Raw genomic sequence first — 17,568 nt, 5'->3', positions numbered from 1 at the left:
GCAGCTGCCAGCTCGGAGGGGCAGACAAAGGCGCAGCCTGCGGGCGCGGGCCCCGCCCCGAGGGGGTGGGTCTGCATTGTTGAGCTGAGACCCGGGACTCCTAACGCTGCGCAGGTCTCCTCCCGCTCAGCCCCAACCTAGCTGGAGCCTCGGCCCGGCCCTGCCTTCCCTAGACTCCGCCATTAGGGTCGGGGTGGCGGGATGGGCGAGTGAATGGCGTTGACGTAACCCTCTCCGGCCCCGACACATTCCTCCAGCCCAGCCATCAGAGTAACATTTCAGCCGCCCGTCACCGAACCCAGAACCCCACTCGACGTGAGCTCTGCCCAATAAGGAGAGGGATCTTCCATTGGCGGGCGGATTGGATTGCACTCAACCCTATTAGAGGGCCCTGGTTTTAGAAGTTGAGGAGAGAATAACCGCCGAACTACAACTCCCAAGAGGTAGTGGGGCTTCTCCGGCTCTCCGTCTGCACGTGACTTCCTTCTCCCCGAGAGGGAATCACGCGGTAGGCGGGTGATGGGGGCGGAGCCATTGGGCTGGCAGGCGCACCAGGGGCCTATAGGCAGCACGGTCCGATGGGCGCGCGGCCGGGGGCGGGGCTAGGCGTGCTACACGGCGCGGCAACGCGCTGGCGGCGGCGGCGGCGGCGGCGGCTGTTGGGGGGCGGGGAATATCGGCTGAGGCGACCGTGGCGGCTTAGGCACCAGCGACAGGCTGTGGCGGCGGCTCCTGGTGCGGCTCGGCGTGCGTCCAGCTCTCGAGTTTGGAAAGGAACGCTCGGTGTCACGGTCTCGCCCGGAAACTTCGCCGCGGAGCCGCGACCTCCTGGCCCGCGCGGCCCGGCATGAAGCGGCGCTGAAGAGCTGCTGCCGCCGCTGCCGCCGCTGCCGCCGCCTCCGTCGCCGCCGCCGCCAGAGGAGGAGCCGCTGCACCCCGGGCCACGCCGATGACTACTGCAAACTGTGGCGCCCACGACGAGCTCGACTTCAAACTCGTCTTTGGCGAGGACGGGGCGCCGGCGCCGCCGCCCTCGGGCTCGCGGCCTGCAGGTGGGTGCCGGGCCGGGCGGGACCGAGGACCGTCCCCTGCTCTCCTGGTTCGCTCGAGCTCGCCCCTTCCCTGGTCCCTGAGTTGTCCCGGGATTGGTAACGCCGTGTGTGTGTGAGTGTGTGTGTGTGTGTGTGTGCGCGCGCGTGCGCGTGCGGTGAGTGAAGGCGGATTTAAATCGCTGAAGAGGTGTGTGGGTCGCAGCGACGTGGAAGTAGCCGCGGGCTTGGCTGGGAGCGGACTAGGGGAACTCGACTCCGGGACGCCTGTGCCAGTGGACGCCTGCGGTTTGGAGGCCGAGGGTCCGGGCCGTTGCCCAAGTGGCGTCTGGTTGTCGCTGCTTTGCCAGCGTGGTGCGGAGAAAGCTGCCCCTGTGAAGTATAAGCGCACTTGGCTTGTCATCTAACCCAGGTTTTAAACTTTTTTTTTTTTTAATCTGAAGGGGGCACATTCTTGAGGTGTAGGAGTTCTCAAAGATTCTCGCACATGTCCGCTTAAATCTACTTTGTTAGGAGAGTAATGCCATCGCGCTAACACTTGTGCAAGTTTATGGCCCACATTTAATTCGAAGTGTAACTATAACGGGACTTGACTGAAAACTGGATTTCCTTTCTTGAGCAAAGTGTTTCGGAAGATTTAAAAAAAAAAAAGGTGAGGTGCCTTGTTCATAATTCTAGAAAGTTCTGGAAGTCAATTTTTATTTTAATCAAAAGCTCACCTCAGAAGATGTTTTAAAGGAGATTGTGAATTGCGAAGGTTGGGCACCATAATGCTTGGAGGTCAGACCAATCAGGAAACAGAAAACAGGATGGCTGGGGACTTCGAGCTCTCCTGTGACCTGGTTTGGAATACTCTGGTTTAAGTTCAGTTTCCCTATTGCATATGCAGGCGAACTTCAAAAGAGAGATGGATAAGACTAATTCCTATTTATTCTTTCTGGGTATTAGGTGAATTACTTCATGATCACATTGGTGTTCCTCGGACGACTAATTCTGTAGCTTTGCGTTGAAAAATATCTGAAAACATAACTCAAAAATATATCTGAACGTGAAGCTAAAGGATTTCTTTGTGGACTATTTTTAGTCTATGTATGTCGTCTTTTAAACATAGTAATCTGTAATAGTTAATTTGTTGCTTGCGTTTATTTCAATTCTACTGACGTTATTTGAGCACCCATTAGGTTGAAGATACTGTTAGGTACTTTGTAGTGTTGTGTTGCATGCAGAAAAGGACTGAGGCCCCTCAAGGAGCTTGGGAAATGGGGGGGGGGGGGACAAATAATTAGGCTCCCAGGCAGACTGAAGGGTGGTGTGTTTGTTATAAGTAGAAATGGGAAAAGTGGCATTTGTGCAGAGAGTAGCGCTGAATTGTGTATTTAGATTATTGAGATTTAATGAGTTTTAGTGAGCATTTTTATTATAAAGAAAACCATTTGATGTCTGTAGGCTTTTATTTAGCACGGACTTGATTAGAGCATGTTATATACTAAATTCATGATCAATAAAGGAGTATCCTCACGTAAGTCGGAATTCCAAAATATTGGATAACATTTAAAAGCTATGAGAAGGGATCCCCGGGTGGCGCAGCGGTTTGGCGCCTGCCTTAGGCCCAGGGAGCGATCCTGGAGACCCGGGATCGAATCCCACGTTGGGCTCCCGGTGCATGGAGCCTGCTTCTCCCTCTGCCTATGTCTCTGCCTCTCTCTCTCTGTGTGTGACTATCATAAATAAATAAAAATTAAAAAAAATAAAGATTTACATTGATGTTTATGATACAAAAAAAATAAAAATAAAAAAAAAATAAAAGCTATGAGAACAGCATTTTAAGAAGTGATTTTTGCCGTAAAACCCCCAAAACCATTTTGGTATTAAAATGGGTTCCAAAGGAGGTAAGGTTTGAAACTTGACCTGTAACTGAAACTCCCAAATTTAAACTTGAGCAGTTGTATTTGAGAAAAAGTCAATTTTCTTTTTTTTTTTTAAAGTCAATTTTCTTAAAATGAGCAATTCAGTGGCATCTAGTGCATTGACGGTGTTGTGCAACCACTTCTATCTAGTTCCAAAACATTTTCATCACTCCAGAAGGAAACCTCAAACCTATTTAAGTAGTTGTTCCTCATTCTCCCTTGTCCCCTCCCACTCCCTGGCTGCCCAATCCCTAATCTGGGATTTGTGTGGATTTACCAATTCTGGATATTTCATGTAAATGGGATCATACAGATGTGAGCTTTTGTGTTTGGCTTCTTTCACTTAGCATAGTATGTCACGGTTCATCCATGTTGAATACATCATTTCTTCATTTGTTTCTATAGCTGAATAATATTCTTGTATATATACCCCAATTTATCCATTCCTCCTCTGACGGACATTTGGCTATTTCTTCTACCTTTGGTTATTGTGAATAGCATAGCAGGTGATTTAAAAGTTCTATTGAGAAGGTTATGTTATATATTCAAAATTATTTGTTCAGAAAATTAGTTTCCGTAAGCATGATAATGAGTGTAGTTGAAGGAACTAAGTGGATTAACTGACATGGCTTTAGGATGGTAGTAATATGCAGTGAAATAAACTACGAGAATAAAATAGCTTGATAGAATTAAGATCAGCATGGGATTATATCAGTGTGTTTACTTGTTTTTGGATTCTGTTTTACTGGGTTGAAGGTTCCATGAAGGCAGGGATAGTGTCTATATCTTATTCATAGTTGTATTATCAGTGCCTAGCACAGTACCTTTAACCTAAGAGGACACTGTTTGTTGAATTAATGAATATATACCGCTTATGTTTTGAGTCAATACTTATTTTTTTTGTGGTAGAGGAAGTTGGTGAGACTTGTTTCAGTTCTTTGACTTTTATTGGTCAGTCCCATAAGACAGCAGATCTTGGTAATTTGGGGCTGCAGGTTTTCCATCTCAAGAATTTGAGAGTGCTTGTATCACATGTACATTTTCATACAGAAGATTTTTGAAAGATATTTGGAGAAAGGGATAATGGATGGGAACTGAAGATAAGCTGAGAAGCTGAATTAATGTCCTAAGATCAAGCTTGTTCTAGTACAAATTAGATGTTTTGATACTTGATAATGTTGGATACATTTCTGACTGGGTTTTTTTTTTTTTTTTTTTTTTTAATTTATTTATGATAGTCACACACAGAGAGAGAGAGGCAGAGACACAGGCAGAGGGAGAAGCAGGCTCCATGCACCGGGAGCCCGACGTGGGACTTGATCCCGGGTCTCCAGGATCGCGCCCTGGGCCAAAGGCAGGCGCCAAACCGCTGCGCCACCCAGGGATCCCTATTTTTTTTTTTTAAAGATTTTATTTATTTATTAGAGAGAGAGAGAGAGCATGAGCGGGAGCGGGGTGGGGTGAGCAGCAAAGGGATAGGGAGAAGCCCACTCATCATTGAGCAGGGAGGCCGATCTGGGGCTCAATCTCAGGATCTGGGATCATGACCTGAGCTGAAGGCAGACAGGTGACTGAGCCACCTAGGTGCCTCATGACTGACTTTTTAAAAGATTATTGCTTAGCAAGGTGTTTTGAAATTTTTCCATTAAAGAAAATTTAAGATCCTGGAGTCCCTAGCTATAAGGACAGTGTTAGTTGTTCAGTTAAAACTGAATCAAACTATTTTTAAATTTTCTCTTAATACCTTGCTTCAAAATGAAGGTAAACTTCAATAGTAAATACAGTTTTAAATTGGTGTTTAATGTGTTTCACTAACACTATTTGCCATTATAAAGGGCAGCTTCTGGTGCTTTATTTGAGGGTACTGATTGTGTATCTCTAGTTTAGTTTGATGTTATAATAATCTTTTCAGATTTAAAGTTTCACTCTCAGGGTTGGTCCAGTATTAAATATTGACTTTTCAATTCTGAGTGAAGTCACTGGGAGAAGTGTGTGCTATATACTGACTACATAATATCTTTTCTACTGCAGCTTTTTAAGGGGGGAGAAATAGCTTAGATACCATATGTATTTTTTTTAAAGATTTTATTTATTTATTCATGAGAGACAGAGGGAGAAGCAGGCTCCCCGCAGGGAGCCTGATGTGGGACTCGATCCCAGGACCCCAGGATCACACCCTGAGCCAAAGGCAGATTTAACCACTGAGCCACCCAGGTGCCCCAATATGTATTTTTGTAAGAAATTAGCTAAAGGGTAAGATATGTGTATTTTTGTTGGATATCACTCAAATACATAGCATTTTCCTATGTAAAGTTGAGGAACTTTTCCTAGATGATTGTCAAAGTCCTAAATTTGTAGTGTTCTTACTTTGTTTAGTGCTTGAAAATCTGATTCATATGTTCTTTGTATTTACTGTCTCAGATAATTTTCTCACTTTTCTGTTTTTATTGATAATTTTTACTCAGAGTTCTTGTTTTACCTGTGTTAAGTGAGATAATGTATTTAAAAATGTATTTAAAGCTCTTAGCACAATTTTTGGTCCAGTAGTATTCATTAAGTGCTGATAGTTAATATTTTTATTTAAGATTTTATTTATTTATTCATGAGAGACACAGAGAGAGAGGCAGAGACATAAGCAGAGGGAGAAGCAGGCTCCCTTACAGAGGACACAAACTGAGGGAGGGGGAGAAGGAATAACACTCCCCACTGAGCAGGGAGCCAGATGTGGGCCTCGATCCCAGGACCCCAAGATCATGACCTTAGCCAAAGGCAGACGCTCAACCACTGAGCCACCCAGGTGCCCCGATAGTTAATATTTCTTAACACACACACGCACACTGATGTTAGGTTATTTTTTTATTTCCTCTTCTTTCCTAAAGCCTTTTCCCTATGCTAAACTAAAACACAGAGAGTGTAGGGGCAAATAGGAGATCCAGTTATTTAAATCTTGCTTAGAGAAGTTGGAATATTTGTCTTAGACATCTTTTTTTTAATCTATTTCTATTCTTTTCAATAGTAATCTTCATTCTTGTATTTTACCAAATAAAAGTACTGAAAGTCACTTGCTTTTATGTTTTCTACTTTCTGGAATTGACCTGTTACTTGGTATGGTGTGAAAGTTGGTTGATTTGCTAACCATACTAAGTATAATTGGATATTTAAATCAGTATGAAAAAAGGGAAGTTGCCTCTATGGTTTCCTGTAGAAATTTAATGGTGTATTTGTACAGCACATTAGATAGTGTATAGGCGGAGATGATTACTGCAGAGCCTTACTTTCATACCATAGGTCAGCGTTTTCTTTAGACTTGAATGCAGTGAGAGTATGTGGTGATTGAGTCACTGATAAACATTTCAGCATTTCACTTGGAAGAGTAATTTGATATTCTGTTTCTTTGACACTTCCTGATAGGGGTAGATGGTCCTGAGGGTATTAGCAGAATTTTGTGATGGAGGTTAATGAATAAATGTGTTGGGGAAAAATGGAAGAAAAATAAATTCTAAATAAATAAATAAATTAATTAATTAATTAATTCTCTGTCATATGTTGTGTTAAAACCTCATCAGTTAAAGAGCATGGCTACACCTGCGCTCTTAGGTTTTCCCATGTACCAATACAAAAGGAATATTTTGGCATATATTCTAAATTTAGTAGAGGTAATACAGTAGCAGTTATCCTACATGATATAAAAATTAAAACTTGAGTATTATATACATGGCCATGAAATTGTGCCTCTTGTAAGGCCTGTATCTGAAGCATTTTTAGGACATTTAAGGTATTAATTTAAGGTAAATTGTAGGGGATGGCTACAGTGGCTCAGTGGTTTAGCGCCTGCCTTTGGCCCAGGGTGTGATCCTGGAGTCCTGGGATTGGGTCCTATATCAGGCTCCCTGCATGGAGCCTGCTTCTCCCTGCCTGTATCTCTGCCTCTCTCTCTGTGTCTCTTATGAATAAATAAATAAAATCTTTTTTTTTTTTTTAAAGGTAAATTGTAGGATCAACTTATTATGACTTGCCTTTCTGTAAACTTTGCCAGTAATTACATGTATTTTTATTGAGGGCATATCCCAGGCTCTGCTTTTGAGTTTTGCTCTTTATTCTTTCAGTGAAGTGTGATCATACGGACATTTTTGGTAAGAAAACGTGAAATTTGTTTTTCTTCAGAGAAAGTAATAAAATACTGATACATAACATGGAAGCCTGCTAAACAAAGATAAATGCAGTTGTGTTACTGAGAGTGAAGTTTATTTTTTAATTTTTTTTGAGAGTGAAGTTTAATGCGTCCTTTATTTTCCTTTTAAGTAGTTGATTCTGTAAGGTGATGTTTTATTTTAAATAAGAGGTGGGGTTGAGGAAGCCATAATACAGTGAAGTCAGTTGCATTACTCTTAAGAGATAGGAAACCTGAGTAGGTTAAGCCTCATTTGATAGTAAGCTGCAGTTTGCTCACAGCAGTAACATAAATAAGGGAGGTGTTGTCTAAAGCTGTCCTGGTGGGTTAGGGGAGTAGACACAGCAGACTTGGCAAGAAGCCTGGCTTCTAAAACAAAATCCAAGTCATCAAATTTGCCCAGGCATGCCATATGAGGTTCAAGTAACAGTGGAATTTGAGGAGCGAGTTTGTTCATGGAGACTTAGAAGAGTCACAAGCAGGAGTAAGCTTTTTTAACAGCCAAAATTTTAACTCAAACATAGTATGGATCTGCATATATTTTAGGATTTCTGGTAATGTTTGTATAGTTATATTGCATGGCTCTCACTTGCTTGCCTGAATTCAGCAGACTTTAGAAGAGAGGAGCAATTGGACCTGTAACATTTAAGTTATGTTCTTTTTTTTTAAAATTTATTTATGATAGTCACAGAGAGAGAGAGAGAGAGAGAGAGAGAGAGAGGCAGAGACACAGGCAGAGGGAGAAGCAGGCTCCATGCACCGGGAGCCCAACGTGGAATTCGATCCTGGGTCTCCAGGATCGCACCCTGGGCCAAAGGCAGGCGCCCAACCACTGTGCCACCTAGGGATCCCCACATTTAAGTTATGTTCTATAAATTTTCTTTGAATTGCTACCTGAAATTGAATCATTGGGACAGTTATAGTTGTGTTGATATCCTGAGTGTAAGGGAACTATATATCTCTGAAAGCCAGAAAATCCCTGGTACATTGGAGAAGTAACTCTGAAGGCTCCACTGTCCTACAAAATGTAAAGTTTGGATATGTCTTATGCTAAAGAAGCAGGTGATAGTTTAAAAATTTTTTTTTAAGATTTTATTTATTTATTCATGAGAGAGAGAGAGAGAGAGAGAGAGAGAGAGAGAGAATGGCAGACCGAGAAGCAGGCTCCATGCAGGGAGCCTGACGTGGGACTCGATCCCGGGTCTCCAGGATCAGGCCCTGGGCTGAAGGCGGCGCTAAACCGTTGAGCCACCCAGCTGCCCGATAGTTTTAATTTTTTAAAAAAGATTTTATTTATTTATTTGAGAGAGCGAGCCAAAGAGAGCACAAGCCGAGGGGAGGGGCAGAGTCAGAAGCACCCCACTAAGCAGAGATCCTGATGCAGGGCTTCATCCCAGGACCCTGGGATCACGACCTGAGTTGAAGCCGGATGTTTAATTGGCTGAGCCACCCAGGTGCCCCAACAGTTTTAATTTTTTTAAATATATTTTCAGTGTCTTAAGATAATTATGTTTCTAAATTCTGTGGTAAATTTTTATCAGCTTTCCTGTTTATTTTATTTTATTTATTTATTTTTAAATTTTTATTTATTTATGATAGTCACACAGAGAGAGAGAGAGAGAGACAGAGACATAGGCAGAAGGAGAAGCATGCTCCATGTACCAGGAGCCCGACGTGGGATTAGATCCCGGGTCTCCAGGATCGCGCCCTGGGCCAAAGGCAGGCGCTAAACCGCTGCGCCACCCAAGGATCCCTCCTGTTTATTTTAAATAGAAAATAGGATTAAATGAGCTTTGAAATTAATATTGATAACTTTTCAGGGATGCCTGGGTGGCTCAGCAGTTGAGCTTCTGCCTTCAGCCTAGGGTGTGATCTTGGGGACCCGGGATCAAGTCTCGCGTAGGGCTCCCTGCCTGGAGCCTGCTTCTCTCCCTGCCTGTGTCTCTGCCTCTCTCTCTCTGCATCTCTCATGAATAAATAAATAAAATCTTTAAAAAAAAACAAAACTTCTCAGTAATGTTAATTTGTATCATATGAAAAAACACATTTTTAAAAGATTTTATTTATTTGACACAGAGTGAGAGAAGCCCAAGCAGGGGGAATGGGAGAGGGAGATGGAGATGCAGGCTCCTTGTCCAGCCGGGAGGCAATGCAGGGCTGGATCCCAGAACCCTGGCCCAAGCAGAAGGCAGATGCTTAACCAACTGAGCCACCCAGGCACCTATGAAAAAATATTTCTAAAAGCATTTTTCCATCAAGGTAATCATTGGCCAGAACACTTCAATGGACAGTTTATAAGTTGTACTTACATGTAACTATTTTTCAGTATTGTTTTAAAAATAAAAAAGGTTGTTAAATAAGAGTGACATTCAGAAGTTGTTGAAGCTGGGCACGTGGTGGTTGCCGGTGGTTGAGCCATCTGCCTTTGGTTCAGGTCGTGATCCTGGGGTCCTAGGATTGAGTCCCACATCAGACTCCTCGCAGGGAGCCTGCTTCTCCCTCTGCCTATGTCTCTGCCTCTCTCTTTGTGTCTCTCATGAATAAATAAATAAAGTCTTACAAAAAAAAAAAAAGTTGTTGAAGCTAGGGACATCTGACTGGCTCAGTTGAAAGAGCATGTGACTCTTGGGACCCTGCGTGGCTCTGGTTGAGCGACTGCCTTTAGCTCAGGGAGTGATCCCAGGTTCTGGGGTAAAGTCCCACATTAGGCTCCCTGCAGGAAGCCTGCTTCTACCTCTGCCTATGTCCCTGTCTCTCTCTCTCTGTTTCTTTCATGAATAAATAAATAAAATCTTTTAAAAAAACCCCAAAAACTTGTGACTCTTGATCTTGGGGTTGTGAATTCAAGCCCTACCTTGGGTGTAGAGATTACTAAAAAAAATAACTAAACTTAAAAAAAAAATTGTTGGGGTTCCCTGGGTAGCTCAGTTGGTTAAGTATCTGCTTTTTTGGCTCAGGTCATGATCTTGCGGCCTGGGATTAAGCCTGGACTCTGCCTTCCTGCTCAGTGGGGAATCTGCTTCTCCCTCTACCCCTGCCTGCCCCCTCACCCTGTACACACACACTCTCTCAAATAAATACCTAAAATCTTTGAAAGAAAATGTTGAAGCTAGATAATGGGCATATGGGAATTCTTATTTTATATATATATATATATATATATATACACACACACACACACACACACACATATATATATAAATTTTTTTTAAGATTTATTTATTCATGAGAGACACACAGAGTGGCAGAGACACAGGCTGAGAGAGAATCAGCCCCCCCCCCCACCCCCCCCCACCCCCCCCACCCCCCCCGCAGGGAGCCCAATGCAGGATCCAGGATCACGCCCTGAGCCAAAGGTGAACGCTCAACTGCTGAGCCACCCAGGCATCCTGGAATTGTTATAATATTTTCTGTATTTTTTGTGTATGCTTAATTATTTTATTTTATTTTTTAAGATTTTATTTTTTTATTCATGAGAGACACAGAGAGAGAGAGAGAGAGAGAGAGGCAGAGACACAGGCAGAGAGAGAAGCAGGCTCCATGCAGGGAGCCCGATGCGAGACTTGATCCTAGGTCTCCAGGATCACACCCTGGGTTGAAGGTGGCGCTAAACCGCTGAGCCACCGGGCTGCCCTTATTTATTTATTTATTTAGGATTTATTTATGAGAGAGAGAGAGAGGCAGAGACACAGGCAGAGGGAGAAGCAGGCTCCATGCCGGGAGCCCGACCTGGGATTCCATCCCAGGACTCCAGGATTGCGCCCTGCGCCCTGGGCCAAAGGCAGGCGCTAAACGGCTGAGCCACCCAGGGATCCCCTATTTTTTCAAAAGCTTTTATTTATTTATTCATGAGAGACACAGAGAGAGAGGCAGAGACCTAGGCAGAGGGAAAAGCAGGGTCCTCGAAGGGAGCTCAATATGGGACTTAATCCAGGATCCCAGGATCACTCCCTGAGCCAAAGGCAGATGCTCAACCGCTGAGCCACACTGGTGTCCTGGTGTTTTTGCGTATGTTTTAAAATTTCCCTGAAAAAAAAAAAATTTCCCTGATAGAAAGTTTACAAAATAACATTCCAAAACTCTTCAAGTTTTTTAAGGTGCTACATTAGGATAGGAAAAATGTTTTATTTTTATTTTTTTAAAGATTTTATTTATTTATTCACAAGAGACACAGAGAGAGAGAAAGAGGCAGAGACACAGGCAAAGGGAGAAGCAGGCAGGGAGCCCGAAGTGGGACTTGATCCCTGATCCCGGGATCAGGCCCTGAGCCAAATGCCAAATGCTCAAGCCAAATCAGGCCTTGAGCAGATTCTCAACCGCTGAGCCACCCAGGTGTCCCAGGAACAATATATATATATATATATTTTTTAAAAATGTTTTAAAATAGCATTGTGAAGGGTGCCTGGATGGCTCAATCGGTTAAGCATCCAGAACTCAGGTCTGGCTCTGGGGTCCTGAGTTCAAGTTCTGCATTGGACTCCTTGCTGGACATGGAACCTACTTAAAACAACAACAACAAAATAAAACAGCATTATGCGGTTAATAGTATTTGCAGTTGCATGTAATTAAGAGAAAAGTGGCTTAGCTGGGCTCCTGTTTGGTTCAGGTCTTGATCTCCAATCTCTAGTGATGGGATCAGGCTCTGGGCTCAGTGGGGATTCTGCTTGTCTCCCTCTCTGCCCTCCCCCCTTGCATGCTTGGGCTCACTCTCTCAAATAAAAATCTTTAAAAAATAAAACCTGGTTTAGCAAGTAAACAGAATATGAAAATTAGTTATGGTATATCTGATTTACAAAACTCATTTCTCTATTTAATTAGTATTAAAGTGGGGGTGCCTGGGTGGCTCAGTTGGTTAAGCATCTGCCTTCAGCTCAGGTCATGATTCCAGAGTCCTGGATTGAGCTCTGCATTGGGCTCCTTGCTCAGGGAAAAGCCTGCTTCTCACTCTCCCTTATGTTCCCCCCTGCTTGTGCTTGCATTCTCTCTGTGTCAAATAAATAAATCAAATCTTAAAAAAAATAGTATTAGAGTGGGATGGTGAGGTGAGTTAATGTACATAAATAGAAAGTGAACTCATGATATATGCTTTTAAGTAGGTTTTTTTAGAGGTATCCGGATGGTTCAGTCTTTTAAGCATTGGACTTTTGGTTTCGGCTCAGATCATGATCTCATGGGTTGTGGGATTGAGCCCTGGAGACCTGCTTCAGACTGCTCAGCAGGGAGTCCACTCGAAGATTCTTTCCCTCTGCCCCCCCATATTCCCATGTTCTCTCTCAAGTAAATAAAGAAATCTTTTTTTAAAAGTAAGTATTTTAGGGGATCCCTGGGTGGCGCAGCGGTTTGGCGCCTGCCTTTGGCCCAGGGCGCGATCCTGGAGACCCGGGATCGAGTCCCACATCGGGCTTCCGGTGCATGGAGCCTGCTTCTCCCTCTGCCTGTGTCTCTGCCTCTCTCTCTCTCTCTCTCTCTCTCTGTGACTATCATAAATAAATAAATAAATAAAATTAAAAAAATATTAAAAAAAATAGTAAGTATTTTAAAGATTTTAAAAAGATTTTATCCATTTATTTAGAAAGAGAGCATATGTGGGAGAGGGGAGGATGGAGGGAAAGGGGGAAGAGAGCCTCCCGAGCAGACTCCCTCTCCAGTGAAGGGTGGAGCCTGAGGTGGGGCTCTATCCCACTAGCCCCAAGATCATGACCCCAACAGAAACCGAGAGTTGTTTGGGATGCCTGAGTGGCTCAGTGGTTGATCCTGTGCCTTCCGCTCCGGGTGTGATCCTGGAGTCCTGGGACCGAGTCACACAGTGGGCTCCCTGCATGGAGCCTGCTTCTCCATCTGCTTGTATCTCTCATGAATAAATAAATAAAATCTTTAAAAAATATTTCTAACTATAGGATCAGAAAAATTCACTTATTGCTTAGTAATTTAAGGGCTTGATGTTATTATTTCTATTACTATTATTATTTTCTTATTTAGGCTCCCCACCTAGTACAGAGCCTAGCTTGAACTCATGACTCTGAGATTAAGACCTGAGCTGCAAAAAAAAAAAAAAAAAAAAATAGGAAGACCTGAACTGAGATCATGAATAGGTCACTTAACTGACAGCCACCCAGAAGCTCTGGGCTTGAAATTATTTTTGCAGATGTTAATGCTTTATTATATTGGTTGTATCCATCAGTCTAATATTTCTTAAGTATTGTCAATTCACTTGAGCTTTTAGATTTATGATGAAATGAAGCTAGAGAACTTGGTCTTAATTTTAAGACTAGTTTTTTGTTTATTTTTTATTTTTATTTTTTAAAGATTTTATTTATTCATGAGAGACAGAGAGAGAGAGGCAAAGACGTAGGCAGAGGGAGAAGGAGGCTCCCGGCAGGGAGCCCAATGCAGGACTCTGGGACCACGCCCTGAGCAGAAGGCAGATACCCAACCGCTGAGCCACCCAGGTGTTCCTTGTTTGTTTAGTTTTTTGTTTGTTTGTTTAGTTTTTAAAGTAGGCTCTGCACCCACTGTGGAGTCCAATATGGGGCTAGAACTTGGGATCCTGAAGTCAAGACCTGAGCTAAGATCAAGAGTCAGAGGCTTAACTGACTGAGCCACCCAGGTACTCCAAGCCTAATTTTTAATTCTACTATATAATTTATAGTGATTAACTTGCAAAATAATTGACATGTTAAATCTTTTGATTTGTAAACATTTCAGAGTAAACAAGCTCTGAAATTTATGTCTTATATCTTTTTTTTTTTTTTTAAGATTTTATTTATTAATGAGAGACACACAGAGAGAGGCAGAGATACAGGCAGATGGAGGAGAAGCAGGCCCCATGCAGGTACTCCAGGATCGCGCCCTGGGCCAAAGGCAGGTGCCAAACCGCTCAGCTACCCAGGCGTCCCCTATGTTTTATATCTTGACATTTGTGAGAGCATATTGAGTATTAAAGGAATTTAAGTATTAAACTTCTCCTTTATAAAAGGAAAGCCTTTGGGAAAAATATAGAAAGTTTCATCTAAAAGTTTTACTTTTTCTTTTTTTTTAATTGCAGAATAAGAGTTTTAAGGAAATTTGGTATTTCCTCTGCTATTAACACTTATGGTTTTCACCTCCTTTCAAGAAAAGTTCAATAAAAGTGACATTTAGGAAAAAAATGATATTCAGAAATTGTTGAAGCTAAATGATATGTGAGGACTTATTATTATACTAAACTGTTTGAAAACTTCCATAATACAAAGTTTTGAAACTTTTTTGAATATAATGCAATGTAAGAAATCTAGTTTATGTTTCAACATAGCACAAGCATACATATTTATTTTTTTATTTTTATTTAAAGATTTTATTTATTTATTCATGATAGAGAGAGGCAGAGATAGGCAGAGGGAGAAGCAGGCTCCATGCAGGGAGCAGGATGTGGGACTCGATTCCGGGTCTCCGGGATCAGGCCCTGGGCCAAAGGCAGGCATTAAACCGCTGAGCCACCCAGGGATCCCCAGCATACATATTTATTTATTTATTTATTTATTTTTTTTTTTTAAGATTTTTTTTTTTTTTTTAAATTTCACCAGTTTATTTTTTATTTTTTTTTATTTTTATTTTTTTAATTTTTTTATTTATGATAGTCACAGAGAGAGGGAGAGAAAGAGAGACAGGCAGAGGGAGAAGCAGGCTCCATGCACCGGGAGCCCGATGTGGGATTCGATCCCGGGTCTCCAGGATCGCGCCCTGGGCCAAAGGCAGGCGCCAAACCGCTGCGCCACCCAGGGATCCCCCAGCATACATATTTATATACAGAAAACTGAGATAGAAGTTTCAGATCAAGCAGCATTTATACCTATTCTGTGACATTACCCTGACATTTTCTTTTTCATTATATTAGAAAATTGTTCAAGGGTGCCTGGGTGGCTTGGTCAGTTAAGCATCTGCCTTCAGCTCAGGTCATGAGCCCCAAATCCAGGGATTGAGCTTCACAAGGGAGGGGGTGGTCCCCTGCTCAGTAGGGAGCCTGCTTCTCCCTCTCCTTCTGCCTCCCAGTCTCCCTGCTTGTGCTTTCTCTGCCAAATAAATAATCTCAAAAAAAAAAAAATTGTTTTTAAGACCTTCAGTTTGAAAAACAGAGCTTTAGGAATGGTTTCAGGGGCACCTGGGTGGCTCAGTGTTTGAGCATCTGCCTTTGGCTCAGGTCATGATCTCCAGGTCCTGGGATTGAGTCCCTCATTGGGCTCCCTGCATGGAGCCTGCTTCTCCCTCTGCCTGTGTCTCTGCTTCCCCCCCCCCCCCCCATGAATAAATAAATAAAATCTTAAAAAAAAAAAGCTAATGGTTTCATAGTTCTGACATATTAAAACTGTTAGGTCTTTGAGGTGTTTTTATTATTCAGGCCATATTTCGTTGTCACTAGTTCTTTTTTTTTTTTTATATTTTATTTATTTATTCATGAGAGAGAGAGAGAGGCAGAGACACAAGCAGAGGGAGAAGCAGGCTCCATGCAGGGAGTCCAATGTGAGACTCGATCCCGGGACTCTGGGACCATACCCTGAATCCAAAGGCAGGTGCTCAACCACCGAGCCACCCAGGCATCCTAATCAGTAGTTATTCAATACATTTTTTAAAAATTATTTTTTATTGAATTACTTTATTGCTATCTTTTATTGGATTACTTTGTTGCTAAGTTTTGCCACTCTCTGAAAAGGGGTTTTATCACCTCCGTTTTCTCTGCTCTGTGACCAAACTCAAATCTTGGTCATCTCTTGTTTGGATTTATGAAATTTTCTCTTCATATTTTATTTCCCAAAAATCATTTTTGAAAGTCACAGCTAAGGGCATCTTTGATTCCTGCTCCCACATCTATACCTTGCCTTCTCACTGGTCTTTCTCATCATGCCCTACCTATTTTATTCCCTCAGTCTGTATGTTAATAACAAGTTTATCATCTTTAATTTTATTCATCTCTTCAGTCTCCATGTGTGAAACCTTTTGCTCTACCCATTTATTTAAACTGCCTCTGCCAACCACATGTCATTTCATAGTCTATCTTTTGTGAGTCAATTTATAAACACTATTTTGAGGTAGTACTGAGGTAGGTCTAGGTTCTAGATTTCCCATTTGTTGTGGTTGTGTTACATTGCTAAAAATCACAGAATAATTTTAGGCTAATTCAGTCCTTTTATTTTATAAGAGAGGAAATTAAGGTTCAAGTTTATTTGCCCAGAGTCACTTAACCAGTTAGTTGTAAGACGAAGACCCAGGACCTCTGACTCTTACTCTTTTTTTCTTATCTAGAAAGTTGTTTGATTTCTTCTTGAAAATTATAGAATTGTTTTTGCACAGCTTATAATTTTGATCATTTTTGTAATTGTTTTTCATTTGTGTTTTATTAGGTAAATACTTAATTTGAGTACCTGTTATGTGCAAGATATTTTTATGTATATTATCTCTAAGTTTTATGATAATTGGAAGAGGTAGATGTTATCTCCATTTTTTTAAAAAAGATTTACATATTTTAGAGAGCACTAGCAGGAGTGGGGATGGGGGGCAGAGGCAGAGGGAAAGGGAGAGAGAGAAAATCTCAAGCAGACTCCCTGCTGAACTGGGAACATCTGGAGGCCTGATCCCACAACCTTAAGATCATTACCCCAGCCTAAACCAAGAGCCAGATGCTTACTTAACCAACTGAGCCACCCAGGTACCCAGGTGTTAGTTCCATTTTCTATCTGAGGAAACAGATGCCAGGTTTGACCATCTATCTAGAAAGTGGAAGATACAGCATTTGAATCCTGTTTCTGTTTGTTTTGTTTTTTTAACCAGCTTGGGGCTCCAACTTGCCAACATGAGATCAAGAGTCACATGCTCTACCTACTGAGCCAGCCAGATGCCCCGAACCCTGTTTTTTTTTTGTTTGTTTTTGTTTTTTTTTTTTTTTTTTTTTTTTTTTTTTTTAATTTTTATTTATTTATGATAGTCACACAGAGAGAGAGAGAGAGAGAGAGAGAGAGAGGCAGAGACACAGGCAGAGGGAGAAGCAGGCTCCATGCACCGGGAGCCCGATGTGGGATTCGATCCTGGGTCTCCAGGATCGCGCCCTGGGCCAAAGGCAGGCGCCAAACCGCTGCGCCACCCAGGGATCCCTTGTTTGTTTTTGTTTTTAATTTAGGTTCTTTCTTTTATGCCTCTTGCCACTTGGACTTTTTAAGAGCAGAAATTTTCCTTTGGTGAAACCAAGATTCATGATAAGTACAAGGATTCAAATATATGTGGGCTAGGGCTTACAAGTAATGTGTGTTCTTGTGGCTAGATTTCTGCTTTTGGCTCAGAATGGCTGTTTTGAGGGATGATCCCTCTACTTCAGCCTGTACTAGAAAATTTTAAATGGTAGCAGTATTACAGCCAGACCAATAGAAGGTACTGCACTGTGCTAGGCCCAAATTTAGGTGTTAGGCCTCTTTTC

The 17,568-nt window shown here is 42.3% G+C and overlaps 1 protein-coding gene across 9 annotated transcripts in view; it reads left to right on the top strand.

Moving 5' to 3' along the window:
- Positions 1–613: 613 nt before the first annotated feature.
- Positions 614–17,568, top strand: part of NFATC3 (nuclear factor of activated T cells 3) — a 139,753-nt gene continuing 122,798 nt past the window's right edge. For 3 of the 9 annotated variants that reach the window (XR_003127675.3, XM_025426615.3, XM_035715707.2), the window contains exon 1: positions 617–1,052. Coding sequence is in view for 4 of the 9 variants with exons in the window: in XM_025426615.3 (XP_025282400.1) it covers positions 950–1,052 (103 nt within the window). In the remaining 5 variants the exon portion in view is untranslated. Of the gene's footprint in view, positions 1,053–1,266; positions 1,462–17,568 lie in introns of those variants that run through there. The other 6 variants (XR_007410513.1, XR_007410512.1, XM_025426618.3 and 3 more) reach the window with 6 other exon arrangements.

This window comes from Canis lupus, chromosome 5, assembly GCF_003254725.2.
Source record: "Canis lupus dingo isolate Sandy chromosome 5, ASM325472v2, whole genome shotgun sequence".
In the NCBI taxonomy this organism is placed as follows: Eukaryota; Metazoa; Chordata; class Mammalia; order Carnivora; family Canidae; genus Canis; species Canis lupus.
This window is presented reverse-complemented; position numbering and strand designations above follow the sequence as displayed.